The 18,312-nt window shown below is 45.9% G+C and overlaps 2 protein-coding genes and 1 pseudogene across 2 annotated transcripts; 2 read left to right on the forward strand and 1 right to left on the reverse strand.

Moving 5' to 3' along the window:
* Positions 1 to 431: 431 nt before the first annotated feature.
* On the reverse strand, positions 432 to 9,708 carry LOC136452863 (receptor kinase-like protein Xa21; annotated as a pseudogene).
* A 1,072-nt stretch (positions 9,709 to 10,780) lies between these two features.
* Positions 10,781 to 14,423, forward strand: LOC136452864 (peptidyl-tRNA hydrolase, mitochondrial-like). The gene is made up of 8 exons (XM_066453451.1): positions 10,781 to 11,091; positions 11,443 to 11,527; positions 12,658 to 12,725; positions 12,820 to 12,870; positions 12,974 to 13,047; positions 13,543 to 13,601; positions 13,661 to 13,737; positions 13,869 to 14,423. Exons 1-8 carry the CDS (start codon positions 10,783 to 10,785, stop codon positions 13,983 to 13,985), a joined length of 840 nt encoding a protein of 279 aa, XP_066309548.1. The 5' UTR covers positions 10,781 to 10,782; the 3' UTR covers positions 13,986 to 14,423.
* An 855-nt stretch (positions 14,424 to 15,278) lies between these two features.
* LOC136452865 (threonine synthase, chloroplastic-like) lies at positions 15,279 to 17,163 on the forward strand. The gene has a single exon (XM_066453452.1). The coding sequence runs from the start codon at positions 15,331 to 15,333 to the stop codon at positions 16,906 to 16,908; it is 1,578 nt and encodes a 525-aa protein (XP_066309549.1). The 5' UTR covers positions 15,279 to 15,330; the 3' UTR covers positions 16,909 to 17,163.
* The last annotated feature ends 1,149 nt before the right edge of the window (positions 17,164 to 18,312 follow it).

Genomic DNA, 18,312 nt, shown 5'->3' on the forward strand with positions numbered 1-18,312 from the left:
TTCGCCAACCCCCCCCCATAATTTAGTTCACCCTCCGCCACTGCCCATAGAAGCCAGACTAAGCTAACCATTATATACAATGAAATAAGTGTTCTTGCATTATTGAAGCCAAACTTTAGCTCCTCAGACTTAATTAGCTAGCCAGATTATTAACACATGAACCAAACACTCCCATAAAGCGAAGAACACCAAATCTGCAGAGCTCAAGATCCACTCCATTCCCGACTTAGCTACATATGGGCCATCTAAAAATGCAAAAGCATTCAGTAACATTTTGCAGTTGCCTACTCGAATCGCCGCAATAGGGCCTGACTGATCTAAACATTTGGTCGTATGAACTTCAATGTTAACTTTGCAGTATTGTTCTTTTTTTTTAACAAACTGTTTAGGAATTTTGAGAGATACATTGTTGTCTTCAGTTGTAGACCAAATCATTGGGAGGATAGTATACTCTCATTGATCCTTGTGAGCTTGGCATCCACATCCTTCATTGACACCCTCTTCTCAGGCAAGTCACATGAGCACTGTAAACCCAAGTCCAATATCTATAGTAGGCAGCTCCACCTGCTGGGAGATCCTTCGCAAGATGACCAGCCGGCGTGTTGGACATCTCCACTGCTTGTTGCCTCCTTGTCTAGAAAAAGGATGGTATGGTCCAGACATGAGCAAGTCTTAACGGACCAGCTTGGCTGACCCACTCTCTCAGGCTTAGCTCTTCGCTAAACATGGTGTTGGTGGGCTTCTTCCCAGTGATGACTTCGAGAAGCATTATCCGATAGCTGAAAACATCACTCTTCCTTGACGCTTTACCGGTTGAAGCATACTCTGTTATGCCAGTTCATAGCAAAGTAAGCAAACAGAGACATTGTTAGTGATGCAGCACAAGTGATGAGATAGTATGAGTTACTATCAAGTTGCAAACAGTTACATACCTGGTGCCATATAACCAATTGTTCCATGCATGTTCCTCAAAACTATGGAAGTATCATCGCCTAGCAGCAACCTTGCAATGCCGAAGTTGGCTACGCAAGCCGTCATATCTTGATCAACCAACACATTGCTTGCTTGAGGTCACAATGCAGGACTACCTCCTATTAGTTGATCTCCACCGGCCTATTGGGCCCTTGTCTCTACGCCCTGATCGGGGGCGCTCAACCCTAATATGGTTGGTGGGCCCCTGTCGCACAGCACATATAATAGAGAGGTGGGGATCATGGCTCTAACTATGAGGTTGGTTTGAGCCACCATGATCCACCAACAGAAAACCTAATCCAATCTATAGTAGTGCTACCAGCGACAGGAAGCCCCACCGACTCTACCGTCGCCACTAGACCTCGACTCCACTATGCTGGAACCACTGCACCGAGCTGCCATGTCACCGTCGTCCAAGCCGCTGTGGCGCCATGGACCGAATGGTGACCTAGACCAAGGTACATCAACAGTTTTCACATCTAAGAGAAAAGCCTACCCCTGATCTATAGTTTAGAGGCACTGTTGTGTCTAACAATGGTATCAGAGCGAAGGTTAAAGTATGGGGTAAGGCATAGAAAAGAAATCAAAGAAAGAACAGGGTTCAATCCATTTCAGATTGAAACCCTAACCCTAACTAGGTAAAAGAAAATAGAAAAGAGAACAGGAGGGTGGTGGGCGTCACTGACTGCCGGTCACCACCGCCATCGCCCGGGAAAAGATGTCGCACCGCCGTCTTCGCTGGCCCACGGCAAGAAAAGAAATGACCCTATTCGGATCTGAGAAGAAAGAGGGTTATCCTAACCCTAACCCTAATCGGGTGAAACACAGAGAAGAGAAATGGTGTTGGTTTTTGGAAAGGATCTCAAAGCCGAACCCTAACCCGTGAATCAGTCTTGGGGAAGAACAACAATGAACCCTAACCCTAATGCCCAATCGGTTGAATCCAAGAAGAAAATCAAGAAAGCAGATCCAAAAGAGAAGAAAGCGAAGAGGGGAAGGGGCTTATCTCAAAGATCTTGAATCAAAATCAAAAGAAAAAAAACCGAATCAGGTTCAACCGAACCCTAACGTAACCCTAACCCTAACCGGGTGAAGGAGAGAACAAAAGAAGAGAGATTCGGCCTAGAAAAGAATCAAAGCCGAACCCTAAAATCCATAGAGTCTCTTTGGGGAAGAAGAACAGTGTAAATCCCAAAACCCTAACCCTAATTTTTGACCCCATCCCTAAATCGGGTTAATTCCAAAAGAGAAGAAGGGGAAGAAGGGGAAGGGGTGGCCTACCTCGCTGCTGCGTAGCGCTATTGCCTCGCCGGCGTGCGAGGAGAAGAGGGCTGAGCTGAGGTCGCTGCTCGCTGGCCTCGGCCAAGGGGGCGCCATGGCCAAGCCGCTCGATGGCGGCGCGCTCACCCACTGGGGAGCGCGCACGTCGGCGAGGGGGCCGGCGATGGCGCCATGGCTACCCGCTCGCTCGCTATGTCCGCTTGGTCGCCGCTCGCCTCGCTGTGGTGAGGAGAGAAGAGAGAGCGGCGAAGAGAGAGAGAGAGAGAGAGCAAAGAGGCCGAATGGCCGTTAGGGTTTCGGGGGAGGGCGCCCGTCGTGTTTTGTTCAACCGATGCGCGCGCGTAGCCGTCCGATGCAGACGAGCGGCCGAGATTGAATGGGCCAGCGATGCGGCCCAGGCGGGTGCGCGCGACCGAGCGGCTTTGCCGGCCCAGGCCCAGGTTGCGGCCTAGGTGCGGCCGGGCGTCGCGCAAAGGAAGCGGGCCGAGCAGTTTTGGTTGTTAGGCCGAATGAACAGTACGAAATGAATCAGTTTTTTTCTTTTTTCAGCAAATGTTTATTTCCTGGAAAATGAATAAATGGCTTAAAGAAAATAAAAAAAAGAGATTTGTCCTGTGGGCAAAATTCATTAAATCGAATTATTTTCCGCTGCTAAAGAAATAGTTGATTCTCCAGTTATTTTGAACCAAGATGATATTTAATTGGAGAAAAAGAGAGTTTTTCGCTGCTAAAGAAATTGTTGATTCTCCAGTTATTTTGAACCAATGTGATATTTAATTGGAGAAAAAGAGATTTTGACATGATTATGATGTTGTTATTTTCTGACCAACGTTGTTAATAACAATATCATAATTTTAATGATTTTATGCATTAATTCTATTTCTGCCCAACGATGATGTAGAATTAATGTATAAGAACAGTTGTATGTTTTGTTTTTGACCAACGTTGGAATCAAGGCATGCAAATGGTGTTATTTTATGTTAAGAAAAGATTTAACCTGGTTTTCATCTTGGCTAAGATGGACTGGGTAGTCACCTCACCGTGTCCCACTGATCATGTGGCACTAGTGAGGGAGACAAATGAGGCTGATGCTACTTGGACAACTAAAGAGAGGGATTTTGAATCCCAAAAGATGTCCTATGCCCTTGTGCATAGGAAGTGGGTCACTATCAACAAGAAATGTTTGGCTGTGATAAAGAACATGATTGAGCCTGTAATTGTGGTCTCAATCCCAGAGTATGACATGGTCACCGAGTACCTCGATAGAATAAAGAGTCAGTTCACTGGCTCTTCAAAGACATATGCTACCAAGCTAATAAAGCAGCTGGTGACAGAGAGTTACTCTAGAAATGGTGACATAAGAGAGCTCATGATGCGTCGTTGAAATTATGGCATTGTCGTTTAGGTCATATTTCGAGAGGGAGAATAGAAAGACTAGTTAAGAATAATATATTCTTCCTCCATTAGAGCTCTCAGATTTAGAATAATGCAGAGAATGCATTAAAGGAAAGTACGTAAAGAAAATTAAGAAAGATACCAAACAAAATGCAGGAATTTTACAGATTATTCACACAGACATCTGTGGTCAGTCTCCTATAAAAAGTATGGATGGTTATGATTCGTTCATAACATTCACAGATGATTACTCCTATTATGGCTACATTTATCCAATCAAAGAAAGAACATAAGCATTGGATAAATTTAAGATATTAAAGATTAAGATAGTTAGGTCTAACCGTGGGGAGTACTATGGTCGACATACCCTAGAAGAATGGCATAGTAGCTCAGTATTCTACACTGGGCGAACCTCAGCAGAATGGAGTAACTGAAAGACGCAATCGTACCCTGATAGATATGGTGCGCAGTATGATAAGTTACTCCACCTTACAGATGAGCCTGTGGATGGAGGCATTAAAAACTGTCATTCATATTCTCAATAGAGTACCAAGTAAATTGGTGCCCAAAACGTCGTATAAGTTGTGGATAAGAAGAGTACCCTCACTAAACACTTACGTGTGTGGGGGAGCCCTGCTGAGGCTAAAGTATTTAACCCAAATATTAGGAAGCTAAATCCCAAAATAGTAAGTTGCCATTTCAATAGCTACCTAGAAAAATAAAAAGGTTTTTATTTCTACTGTCCAGAGAGACATACAAAGTTTGTGAAAATGAGACACGCTGACTTCCTAGAGGATGAATTGATGAGGGGGAGCATGGTAGCTCAAGAAATTGACCTTGAAGAGAAGCGGGTGTATGTGTCCACTCCAATAATTCATGAGCCAATTTTCTCACTATCTGCTGTCGCTGCACCGACAGTGCAAGATACTATGGTGTCAGCACCTGTTGTTATTCCGCCTGTGTCAACAATGAATGACCATGAGGAACCTGTTCTTTAGGATCCTATAGAACCTATTGCCACACATAAGGGGAAGCAACAACAGCCTCAAATAGAAGATGTGCCAAATATGGAGGTCTCTAGACGGTCTCAAATAGTTAGAAAACAGCTATTTCTGCTGACTATGAAGTGTACAACACTGAGGAATTTCAAATGGAGGATGATCCCACCTCATTTGAAGAAGCCATGAGAAGTGATCATTCATCAAAGCAACTTGAGGCCATGGAAGATGAAATGAAATCAATGAATGCCAATAAAGTTTAGGACTTGGAAATAATTCCTAAAGAAGTCAAAACAGTAGGCTATAAATAGGTCTACAAAACAAACCTTGATTCTCAAGGGAATATAGAGAGAGATAAAGCGCAACTTGTGGCAAAAGGCTTTACGCAAAGAGAAGGAATTGATTACAATGAGATATTTTCTCCAATCTCATGTAAGGATTCCTTCAGAATCATAATGACATTAGAGGCATATTACGATTTAGAATTAGAAGGATGTAAAGATAGCATTTCTCAATGGAGACTTGGAGTAAAATATTTACATGGCACAACCGAAAGGTTTTGTCATGGAAGGAAAAGAACAAATGGGATGCAGCCTAAAAAATCCATTTATGGATTAAAACAAGCTTCAAGACCGTGGTACTTGAAGTTTGATCAGTCAATAAGGAATTTTGGGTTTTAAAGAAAATGTTGAGGACAGTTGTGTCTATGCAAAGTTTAAGAATGGGAAGTTTATCTTCCCTGTCCTGTATGTGGATGATATCTTACTTGCTAGTAGCGATGTCAATCTACTGCTGGAGACAAAGAAGTTTTTGTCCTCAAAATTTGATATGAAAGATCTTGGTGAAGCTTCGTTCGTTCTAGGGATCGAGATTCACCAAGATAGAAGTAAAGGGGTATTAGGACGAAATTCAGTATGCACAAATGTAGTCCCTCACCTGCTCCTATAGTCAAGGGCAACAGATATGGGGATTTTCAATGCCCCAGGAACCGATATGAGATCGATCAAATGAAAGTGGTTCTATATGCTTCAACTGTCGAAAGTTTGCAATATGCTCAAGCATGTACGCGCCCTGACTTGGCATTTGTTACCGGGTTACTTGGCAGATTCCAGAGCAATCCTGGAACAGAACACTGTAAATTAGAAAAGAAAGTCTTACGTTATTTGTAAGGAACGAAAGGCCTCATGATGACGTATAGAAGATCTGATTCACTTCATATAGTGGGATATTTAGATTCTGATTATACGGGAGATGATAGAAAATCCACTTCTGGATATGTATTCACTCTCGCAAGGGGAGCTATTTCATGGAAAAACTCAAAGCAACCCGTCACTACATCGTTCACAATGTATGACGGTTTGTAGCGTGTTATGAGGCAACGGGGCAGGTGAACTGGCTAAAGAAGTTCATACCCGGTTTGAAGGTGGTTGACGACATCTATAGACCACTTAAGTAATACTGTGATAATAATTCGGCAGTACAATATGCTCACAACAATAAGTCAAGTGGTGCTGCCAAACATATTGACATAAAGTATATTGTTGTGAAAGATAAAGTCCGGGATCATGTCATAAGTCTTGAGCATATAAGTATCGAAAAAATGCTCGTGGATCCGCTTACAAAAGGCTTACCATCCAACGTATTCAGAGAACATATAGCTAGCATGGGTTTAAGAAAAAGCATATAATTCCTGAACAAAAGAAAGCCCAAAGTTCAGTATCTATTTTAAAATAGGGTGGTGTGTTGTAGATGTTAAATCTATCGGCAATTGACCGTGACGATAAAACATGCTCTATACGCTAATCTATAATGGAATGAACAAAAGTAAATGATATGAAATTGAAAGATGGTAGATCTCCACCAATAGGCCCAACGACCTATTGGGCCCTTGTCTCTGCGCCCTGATCGGGGGCGCCCACCCTAATATGGTTGGTGGGCCCCTGTCGCACAGTATATATAAAAGAGAGGTGGGGATCACAGCTCTAACTACGAGGTTGGTCTGAGCCGCCGTGATTCACCAACAGAAAACCTAATCCGATCTACAGTAGTGCTGCCAGCGACGGGAAGCCCCACTGACTCCGTCGTCGCCACTGGACCTCGACTCCACTACGCTAGACCACTGCACCGAGCTGCCGTGTCACCGTCGTCCAAGCCGCTGTGGCGCCATGGACAGAATGGTGACCTAGACCAAGGTACATCAACAGTTTTCACATCTAAGAGAAATGCCTGCCCCTGATCTATGGTTTAGAGGCACTGTTGTGTCTAACACCTCCCAGTGCTCATGGTGAAGGTAAGCCAGTGCCAGAGCCACATCTAACATGATGCTCATCCTCTGGGACAATCCTAGCCCACGACGGTTACTAGGGAACAGCCATTCATCTAGGCTCCCATTTGGCATGTATGGGAGCACTAGTGCCTTGAAGTCCAGATTGGAGCAGGTGGTGAGTATCCTAACCAAGTTTCGGTGTCGAGCCATACGAAGTGCACGGCACTCAACATCAAAGCTCATAGTGGCTCTTTCCAGTTTCATGTTCAGGACTTTCGTCGCGACAATTTGCCCATCATCCATTATGCCTCTGAATACTTTGCCAAAGCTTCCAGTTCCTAGCAGGTTATCATTGTCGAAGTTATCTGTGGCACGGGCAAGCTCAAAGTAGGAGACTGTCACGTAGTTGTTTGCCTCCTCGCTAGCGACTGGCATCTTCTTTGACCTCTTGTTGACATGATTTCTGATCAGGATGAACAAGCAAGCTCCTATTACAGTGGCTGCTACAACACTTGGAAGTATAAATTTTATGGCACCAGATCGATGGCGATGGTTGGACTCATCATTTGGGCAGCGTGGGAACCCAAGGTGTGGCAGGCCACACAGTGCAGTGTTCCCTTCCAATGATTGTAGAGTGATGTTTGAAAACACACCGCCCTCTGGGATTTGTCCATACAGTTTATTGAAAGAGAGATTTAGGCTTGTGAGATAGCTGAGATCGGCGAAGGACTTTGGAATTTTACCAGACAGGGAGTTGTACGAAAGATCCAATGTTTCCATGCTACTTAGCTTGTTGCCAATTGCATTTGGTATTTGATCTTGGAGCATGTTCTTTGATAAATTTAGGTAGGTCTGTGTATTGAGCACTCCCAGTGAAAGTGGTATTTTGCCATGGAGTTGGTTGGAAGAAAGGTCCATAAAAGTTATTGCTTTCAGATTTTGAATACCTTCCGAGAAAGAGCCGCTCAAGGCATTGTGAGACAGATCAAGTTTTACAATATTCTCAAGACCCCATAGCCCCAGGGGTATTGCTGAAGTGAAGTGGTTATTTGATAATCCTAATAGTTGTAGCTGGCTCAGGTTTCCAATGCTATCTGGTATAGGGCCGTGGAGTTTGTTGTTGGACAGGCCCAAGCTAAACAGCTTTGTCAATTTGCCGATATGTACGGGGATAATCCCAGACAACTTATTGCTAGACAAGTCAAGACCTCTAAGATTCTTCATTTCCGTGATTGATTGTGGAATCTCCCCGCTTAATCGGTTGTCACGAAGATCAATGAACGAGATGCTGCTCTGATATGCCGGGATATTAGGGATGTGTCCAGTTATTTGGTTCTCAAATGCTCGAAAGATCTCAAGGGAGGGGAGGTTCGCAATCATAGAGCTGGGGAAGCTACCGGTGAAGTAATTATTGTTCATGACGATGTATTTGAGGCTCTTGCAACCTGACAAGTCGGCCATGAAACCGACGTCTCTACTGAGCTTATTCTCATCGATGTAGAGGTCGGTAAGAGATTCCCCAAATATTTTTCGTGGCACAGGTCCAGTCAGGGAGTTGTAGGATATGCCAAGGATGGAGAGCATAGACATGTTCTTGATGGAGGCCGGAATGGTACCTGTCAAGTTGTTCATTTCGAGGTTGAGCCACTGCAGCTGCGCCAACCGGCCCAGCTCCGGTGGGATCTCCCCATGCAGCTTACTCGTGGTGAAGTCTAGTACGGTGAGGCCGGTAATGTTGCTCAAGACGGCGGGGATCTAGCCAGAAAGGTCGTTACCGCCTAGGGATATCGTCGTCAACTCCGGCAAGGTTGACAACCACAGCAGTATTCCACCGGTGAAGCTGTTGTATGACAGAACTAACTTCTGCAGGTACTTGCACGCCCCAAAGCCTGGTGGCACCGTGCCGGCGAGCTCGTTTTTGCTGAGATACACGTCTTGCAACATGGGGAGGTTGAAGCTCTGGTTGTCTGGCACCGGTCCCGAGAGATTGTTCTGGGAGAGGTACAGCCTTAGCAGGTTGGACATGTTGAACAGTGAGGACGGTATCTGCCCTGAAAGCTGGTTCCTCGACAGCTCGAGGACCTGAAGGTTTGGCAGAATACCGATGGCGCTAGGAATGTTCCCCGTCAGGCTGTTGTATGCAAGGCTGAAGAAGCTCAGCTGAGACTGAGACGTTCCGTTGAACAAGCCCTGGGCCATCGGCCCGCTCAAGTCATTCCTGCTGAGAATAAGAAACCCAACGCTCTGCAGATTGCACAGCTCGTGTGGGATTTCACCGGTGAGGTTGTTGGAGTCGAGATTGAGGATCTCGAGCGCGGTGAGGTTGCTGAGCGAGGCCGGGACGATGCCCGAGAGATAATTGCTGGAGAGGTCGAAGGAAAGGAGGCTTCCCGAGACTGGTTGGAATTTGCCCCGTGAGCGCGGCGTCGCTGAGGTTAAGGATGGAGAGGAAAGACAGGTTGCCGAGCTCGGGAGCCAGGGCACCGGCCAGCTGCACGCCGGGGAGCACCAGAGCCGTGACGCGCAGCCTGTGGCGGTGGCCGCAGGAGACGCCGACCCATCCGCAGTAGGGCATGCTGGCCGTCCAGTTGCCGCGGAGAACGCCGCCAGGGTCGGAAAGACTGTCCTTGAAGGCGAGGAGGGCCGAGAGGTCGGCGCCCGTGGTGTTGGATGCCGAGACGGGCGTGGGCGTGAATAGTGATGAGGCCATTATTAACAAGCCAAGATGGAGGAGACTGAGAGCCATGGTGGAGACTGGAGAAACGATAGAGCTGGGGCCTGGGGGTGGGACAGACAAGCCAGTGGTGGTGTGCTGGTGGCAAACTGGCAATGCATGAAAGCTGTGCATGATGGCACGCACTTATAATAACGTCGTAAGTTAACTAGTGGCTTTGTAGTCTGAAGTCTGACGAACTGTAGAATTCCATGGGGGAGGACCGGCATGAAGACTTACCTGATGCCTCCGGATGGACGAATGGCACTGCCGCTAGTCGTGGAGCGCTGGGAGTATCTGATTATTAGGAAACGCAGAGATACACATGTGTTCATCCGTTAGCTCCGTCGGTGGGCCACCGTCACAGGCCTTATCCCAGGAACTGCGCGCGGAGCAAGCCCGTGACCTTCTTCATCCCCATCTTCTACCGCAGACCAGCAACAAATAGTTCGGCTTCGGCATAGGACAAGAAAAGAAGAAAACAACAATAAATCGCTCATCTCGTCCTCACCACCGCCACAGCCTTCCATTGCCGCATCCGTTGCTGCAGGAAGCCAGGAATCCACCGGCCCAGCTACTTCGAGTACGCCATAGCCTGGATGCACCCACCACTGGAGAAAGCTTGGGAAGGGAAGATGAATGTCGGGCCGCGCTCAGGCCATGCGAGATGCAATGCAAGTTTGCGGCCATCAGATACATGAGGGAAAGAATATAAATAATACCATCTATCGGCCTCTTGGTTGCCTGGCAGTTTCTGATTGCATCAATTCAATTGCAGGTAGTGGGAGTGGTAAGTGGTTGCCTGATGTGTTAATTGAGAGTGGGAATCTCTCGGTCTCCCTTCTGAGTGCGACCGTAGAGCAGTAGAGGAGAGAGAGGACCTGGTGACGTGGCTCTATGAGATTGCAGGAAAATATGATAGGTACAGACATACAGTAGATAGTAGATCCGTATAAAGATAAAATTTAATAGTAAAAATTCATAATTTATTATGATTTTATTAAAAACTATTTGGATATTTTATAATGTTTAGATATACAGCCTTGTTTGCAAAGTTTTCAAAACCTATACATATATTTTTGCTAAATTCAAAATTAATTAATAACAAAAAATTGATAGCTGGGCTGTCGGCCAAACTTGGCCTAAAGCCCTAAGCTATGAAGCCCAGTGTGACAATCCCAGCCCATCCCAAGCCTCCCAAAGGTTCATCTCCTACCAGCGGCGCTACGGCGGCGGCGGCGGCAGCGACGGCGATGCGGCTGCTCTCTGGCGCCTCGGCGTCCCGCCTTCCATCTCCTCTTTTCTCACACCCCCGCGCAAGGACAAGATGCGTCCCAGCGTCCTCCTTCGCCTGTCGAGCAGCTCCATCATCAGCCGCAGGTACAGGCGACGGCGGCGCGCGGAAGCCGTGGCTCTTCGTCGGGCTGGGTAACCCCGGAAAGGTGTACCAGGGAACTCGCCACAACGTAAGCGCCTTACCTACCCTGTTCGTCGTGAAAGCTGCCGTTTTCCACGGTGGGAACTCCAAAATTTTGGAGTCTTAAACTTTTGAATACAAATGTTGAATAGGTATTAAGGATGTAAACAAAGGGTATATGCAAATTTGAAACTTGTTTCGTCGACTTGGTTTCTTGTTACAGAATGAGATAGAAACGCTAAAAAAGAAACACTGAAATGTATGATTCGTAGTCAGAGAGCAGATTTTCTCTTGTGCGCAGAGGACTTTATTGTGTACTGGTATAATTAGAAAATAGAAACTCCAATGGATAATCTTTGTACGGAGTTGAGAATTTGAGATCATGTCTAATTATTCTCAGGTTGGATTCGAGATGATCGATGTTATAGCAGAAGCTGAGGGTATATCTCTGAGCAGTATGCAGTTCAAGGCAATGGTTGGAAAAGGTAACAATCACACCAAAGTATTTTTCTTTACATGAAGTATTATTATATGTGTTGAAGTTTGTAATGTTAATCTTGATAGAATGCTTTCAAGAGCTAAACTGTGTTCCAATTCTTTTCTCACTTCCTTTCGCAATTAAATCTGTCGCAACCTGAAAGAGTTTTTACAGCAATCTACATGTGGCCTTCGGATACTCTTATAACCAGGGATGTCCTGGCATGCTAAATTCTAAAATAGGCCCTAGCAACTTAGCAAAGTAGAATAATAAAATACTGTATTACATTGCAACGATCAAGAATTATACAGAATTAACTCTTGGTTGCATGACCTTTCCATAGCTCCCTTCTAATATTAAGTTTTCTGTTTTTTATGTTTTTAGTAATTCGATTCATATTTTTCTAGACTGATTTTCAGAAGAAAGGGTTTCGATCTTAAAACACTCGACGTCTCGACAAGTTCTTACACATGAATATGTAAGATAGAAAAAACAAAATTAAGGAATATGTGTTATATATACATCAGACAACAAACAAGCCAGTACTAGTTCACTAGTTCATACAAAAGACTGAGTACAATTGAAGAAAAGAAAAGAAAATTATGTTGTTAGCTTGCCGAAGGAAGATGCAACCAGCAGTCCAGCGCAGCACTTGCTGCCCTTTGCTCAGCAGGTCAAGTAAAGTGGACCAGCACCAGGCCATGAGCAGCATGTCCTACTCCTGATATCCACCGCCCATGGCCTCACAACAGACGGCGACATAGCTTCACGCTGACACGTATAGCCTAATCACCCACACTGAGACGCCAGACGCTGATCAAGATTGGGAGAATAAAAGTCAAAGATGAAAGTCGAACTAGTGCTGCGGGGTTGGAAACGATGCTTCCGCTTGGGGATTTGGCTTACTTGGCTACTTACTAGAAATTTTGATAAGATTAATAGGTTTGATGTGCTGCAACTTTGGAGTTCGGGGCCCTGGAAAACAGAGGCCCTGTGCCGTCGCACAGGTCGCACTCCTGCAGGGATGGCCATGTCTATAACTGAATATTGAACATAAAGTAGATGCATTATTACTTCTTTGTAATTCCATGCATGCTTGAAAGCATTCTTCACTAAAACTAATTCATTATTATCCAGGTCGCATCGGTGATGCACCTATTATGCTTGCCAAGCCACAAACCTTTATGAATGCAAGCGGTGAGTCTGTAAGTACAATGATTCCAATGAAACATTGAATGCTATTGTAGTATTATTCCTTTTTTGTATCTTTTTTTTTTACACATATTGAGTTATGTATAGGTTGGGCAGATGGTTTCATATTTCAAAATACCACTTAATCAAGTCGTTGTGGTAAATATTTACTCTTCACTAGCTGCATTTCATATCACTATAAATGTCATTGTCACCTTGCAAAATCACTATTAACTAGTCCACATTCTTTTCTTCTCTGCAGATGTATGATGATCTGGATTTACCCTTTGCAAAACTGCGCCTGCTGCCAAAGGGTGGGCATGGCGGACATAATGGGTACTCCATTTCTCATCTACTTTCTGATATCTGTTCCATGTATAGCTTATTAGTCATTATTTCAGTGTTCTTTCTAATACAAATTCTGATGAAGACCACATACTTTTGGAGACAGATAATTGTTCCATAGTCTCAAGTTCATCCAAGAGAAGGATATTTGATCATATGATTCATTGATTTGTGTTGTCCGTCAACACACAGTAGCAACTGTACATTGATGTTTAGAAACTTGATTATAAAGTGCCTACCTGTTACAAAATGCAGCAGGCCAGCATTAAAACTTTGGTAACAACTTCATTTGTAGTTTTATTACTCCCTCTTTTAAATTCCTATAAGGAAATAGTCCATGCTCTTTTTATTCATAATTTCGTATAGGTTCTATATCAATGTGTAAATTTGGACATAGTGGTTGCACGGACTTTGTGACCTTCCCATCACTGTTATTGTTTGGAGAAGAGCTTGTTTCTGTACTTACCATTTGGCCACTATTTGCAGGATGAGAAGCATCGTCAATCATTTGAAACAAAGCCACGATTTTCCACGCCTAAGAATTGGTATGCCCTTTCTCACTCCTTTTCTCTTCAGTTGCCCAGAATGAATATTCCTGCTGCAGGCATTGGACGACCACCCGGGAAGATGGATCCTGCAAATTTTGTTCTCCGGCCTTTTAACAAGAAAGAGCAAGAAGAGGTTTTCACTATTATCTGTACCTAAGATATTTTGGTTCAGCCAATTTAGCAAACACATAATTGGGTGTTTCTATTTTATCCATGGGCCATGGGGAGGCAAGGAAAAGTAACGGAAGCGATCTCTTTGTGCAGCTTGATTTTGCGTTGCATAGGGGCTTGGAGGCAGTGCGAATAATGGTGCTCGAAGGATTCAACAAGAGCGCAACTTACGTGAACACTGCACAGTCATCCGAAATGCTAAATAGATGATGGGCCCCATAAACTGCAGTGTTCGACTTAGGGCCTGTTTGGATTCGCTCATCTAAACTTTAGAGCTAAAGCTCCAAACATATGGTCTAAAGTGAGCTCTAAACTTTAGCCCACCTCACATTAGAGCTTTAAACCTAAAAGGTGAGCTAAAGTGCTCTAAAGTTTTTAGAGCTCTAAAGTTTTTAGAGCTCTAAAGTTTAGAAGAGGGGATCCAAACATGTCCTTAATTCCCATGCCAAAGAGAGTCGAGATTGGAACTGCAGCAAGTCACACTGCAGTCAGCTTCACCTGATTCATCATTTGCATGTTAGCCATCTTCCCTGCAAGAAAATTCTGACAGCTGAAGTGTTTAATTGGAGCATACTGTGATATGAACAATCTAAGTAACTGCGAATCCATGATCCCATAACATTCTTCTGTATTATATACTACCTTCTTGATTTCATATCATCATATGTTGCGTGCAACTTCGAAATTTTGAAAAATCGACACTCCGTTTAGCGCCTTAGTTTCAGCTTCTACGTACTCTCTTTGATCCATCAATGTTCCTTGTATATTGTCTACTCTCTTCAGCAGTATTGCATTTTTGCTCGTGCTGGGTTCGCAACAGTTGGCGGCAGCCTCCTTCCCTTTAGAGCACGTGATACTTCCATCCTGCATCCATATGAAGGGAGCCGCCGATGTTTTTATCACATCCTCCGGTGTGAACCTTTGTGGTGGTATCGATGGTTCAGCGGGCCCATGCAAAATCCGCATCCAAAATCCATGGGCAGCGATTCTCCACGTTCTCAACATGCGATAGATGATGCTTTCCATAAAGGATAGGCTATCGTCCTGTTCGCTGGTCGGTTTTTGGACGGGTTTGGGCTGGTTAGAGCTGGTTTATTGTGAGAGAAAAACATTGTTGGCTGGCTGGTTTTGGCTGGCTAAAACTAACAAGCGAACAAGCTTACTCCTTGAAAAGCACGCGAAAATAAGGTAATTGCTCGCTAAAATAGGTATCGTGTTGCTTGCTCATCTGTGTGGTTAGGATGGTTCGCCCCTAGAGCATTTGAAGCGTGGAGCACTGGGCCTAGAGGCTCAACCTCCAGCGTGACACGACGTGCGTTCAGCTCAGCGCGTGATTCTCGTGACGGAGAGCGTATCATAGCAGCTCGGCGAACCACCAGCGGAACATAAACGGGAACCGGGCCGAACGCATCGGCCCTCGCCGACCGACACGACTTCCGTCTCCCTCCTCTCCAAAAAGCCTAAACCCTCGTCCACGTCACCAGCGTCCGCTCCCCCCTAATCTCGCCCCCCTTCCCCACCCTCTGCAATCTCGCCGCCAAAGCCTCACCGCACCATGGCGACCTCCACCGCGGCCTCCACCCTCTCCCTCCTCTTCTCCCACTCCCGCCAACCATCCGTCCGGGCGCCCGCCGCCGGCTCGCACCTCCACCTGCCTCCCCGCGCCAGCCCGAGCCGCGCGCGCTGCGCCTCCTCCGACACGACGGCCACGAAGCACCGCCGCCCAGCGGATGAGAACATCCGCGAGGAGGCGGCGCGGCTCCGCGGCCCGGCGCAGGGCTTCTCGGCGTGGTACGAGCCCTTCCCGCCGGCGCCCGGCGGCGACCCCGACGAGCGCTACTCGCTGGACGAGGTCGTCTACCGCTCCAGCTCGGGGGGCCTCCTCGACGTGCGCCACGACATGGAGGCGCTGGCGCGCTACCCGGGCTCCTACTGGCGCGACCTCTTCGACTCCCGCGTCGGCCGCACCGCGTGGCCCTACGGCTCGGGCGTCTGGTCCAAGAAGGAGTTCGTGCTCCCCGAGATCGACTCCGACCACATCGTCTCCCTCTTCGAGGGCAACTCGAACCTCTTCTGGGCGGAGCGCCTCGGCCGCGAGCACCTCGGCGGGATGAACGACCTCTGGGTCAAGCACTGTGGCATCTCCCACACCGGCTCCTTCAAGGACCTCGGCATGACCGTGCTCGTCAGTCAGGTGAACCGCCTCCGCCGCGCACCGCTCTCGCGCCCCATCAACGGTGTTGGCTGTGCGTCCACGGGAGACACCTCCGCGGCGCTCTCGGCCTACTGCGCGGCCGCGGGGATCCCCGCCATCGTGTTCCTGCCAGCGGACCGCATCTCGTTGCAGCAGCTCATCCAGCCAATCGCCAACGGCGCCACCGTGCTCTCTCTGGACACTGATTTTGATGGCTGCATGCGACTCATTCGCGAGGTCACTGCAGAGCTGCCAATCTACCTTGCCAATTCGCTCAACTCACTTCGCCTTGAGGGGCAGAAGACAGCGGCCATCGAGATATTGCAGCAGTTCAATTGGCAGGTGCCGGATTGGGTCATTGTTCCAGGAGGCAATCTTGGGAATATCTATGCATTCTACAAGGGGTTTGAGATGTGCCGCGTTCTTGGCCTTGTTGACCGTGTCCCACGGCTTGTCTGTGCACAGGCTGCAAATGCAAATCCATTGTACCGGTACTACAAATCAGGCTGGACTGAGTTTCAGCCACAGGTTGCTGAAACTACATATGCATCTGCTATACAGATTGGTGATCCTGTATCTGTTGACCGTGCGGTGGTCGCGCTGAAGGCTACTAATGGTATTGTGGAGGAGGCTACAGAGGAGGAGCTAATGGATGCGACGGCTCTTGCTGACCGCACTGGGATGTTTGCTTGCCCACATACTGGGGTTGCACTTGCTGCTTTGTTTAAGCTCCGGGATCAGCGTATAATTGGGCCTAATGACTGCACTGTGGTTGTTAGCACGGCTCATGGGCTGAAGTTCACTCAGTCAAAGATCGACTACCATGACAAAAACATCAAGGACATGGTTTGCCAGTATGCTAATCCACCAATCAGTGTGAAGGCTGACTTTGGTTCTGTGATGGATGTACTCCAGAAAAATCTCAATGGTAAGATATAAAGTTTTATGTTCAATTAACCCTCCAAACTGCTCTTTTGTTTTGGAATTCTGTTCCTGATCTTTTTCATCAATGGTTGGTGAACATGATATGGCGCAAAGATCTATACCTAATACCTTGTAGTACTAGGTCTGGAGGCTCTTTTGAGTGTAGGTTGAAGTGGATAGAGCTATTCCTTGTACTTTATCTGTATCATGTAATATGAATAATAAATTATGGTCTACATGTTTGAATAAAAAATCGTTTGGAATGACCCACACAGGATTGTGCTGTTTTCCAACTTGGTGTTCTCTTCTGTATAGTTTTCATTGACCTTAGGCGATCCATACTGCCAATACTTGAACTAAAAGATGGAATTTAACATGCAGTATCATTATCTGTTTTGCTGCTTTCAGGAATCACAAACTAATTACGGTCTAAATCCATCATAGCTCAAAACGTACCTGATATTTTTGTAATGAAATATTTCTGACTGTTAGTTGTACATGCTATCATAGCCAAATAACAAAAATCCTAGTGGTCCTAATGACCTTTTCTTGCTTTGCTGGATCGTCTTAGAAGCCAATTCTGTAGTGATCTGCTGGAGTTTTTCCATTTAGTCCATAGCATTGGACTGGGTGTTAGATTTACTCCCTGTGCAATATGCTTTAGTTAATGGAATTGGCCTTTGAGTGATTATGATAGTATAGTGGAACCTTTCCATTTAATCCAGAGCATTTGACTGTGTTAGATTTACTCCCTGTGCAATTTGCTTTAGTTAACAGAATTGGCCTTTGAGTGATTATGATAATATAGTGGAGCCTTTCCATTTAGTCCACTGCATTGGACTGAGCGTTAGATTTACTCCCTATGCAATTTGCTTTTGCTAATGGAATCGACCTTTGAGTGATTATGATAATATAGTGTGTTGAGAAAGCTGAAGCCTCTTCTTCTTCCTTTGACCTGATCTCACACATCACTCTATACATTACTCTGGAGGTTTCTTTCCTTTCTGATTGTTGTTGTGACCTCTCTTCTGCCATGACTGTAGCATATCTGTTATGGTTCAGTTTTTCCTTCTTGCTGAAGTCGTGGTTCAGAGTTGAGACGGATCCACTCCGATAATGCCTTGAAGTTATGACTAAATCCAATCGAGACATCATCGTGGAAAATTAGTCTATTTCACAGAGGGAGCATAAGCCATTTACACAACCTTACTGTTTCATAATACCCGATGTCATGTTTTAGGGCAAGTGGTTAACACAAATCGACCTTATCCAATGCCATAGAGTAGCGAGCTCAAAAAACTGTGAATACTGCACACTCATTCGGTATCAGTTCCTATCTAGTGGCGGAAAATATCGATGCACTCTTTCTTTGACAACTATTGATAGTTCTATGTATACTCAGTAGTCAGTACTCTACGG

Source organism: Miscanthus floridulus, chromosome 5 (genome assembly GCF_019320115.1).
Source record: "Miscanthus floridulus cultivar M001 chromosome 5, ASM1932011v1, whole genome shotgun sequence".
In the NCBI taxonomy this organism is placed as follows: domain Eukaryota; kingdom Viridiplantae; phylum Streptophyta; class Magnoliopsida; order Poales; family Poaceae; genus Miscanthus; species Miscanthus floridulus.

Excerpts from the sequence above, each read along its gene's own strand:
- LOC136452864 (XM_066453451.1), top strand. The coding sequence starts at position 10,783 with ATGAAGCCCAGTGTGACAATCCCAGCCCATCCCAAGCCTCCCAAAGGT. Across the intron at positions 11,092-11,442 it reads ACCAGGGAACTCGCCACAAC|GTTGGATTCGAGATGATCGA; the intron begins GTAAGCGCCTTA and ends AATTATTCTCAG. Across the intron at positions 13,738-13,868 it reads ACAAGAAAGAGCAAGAAGAG|CTTGATTTTGCGTTGCATAG; the intron begins GTTTTCACTATT and ends CTCTTTGTGCAG.
- LOC136452865 (XM_066453452.1), top strand. The coding sequence starts at position 15,331 with ATGGCGACCTCCACCGCGGCCTCCACCCTCTCCCTCCTCTTCTCCCAC.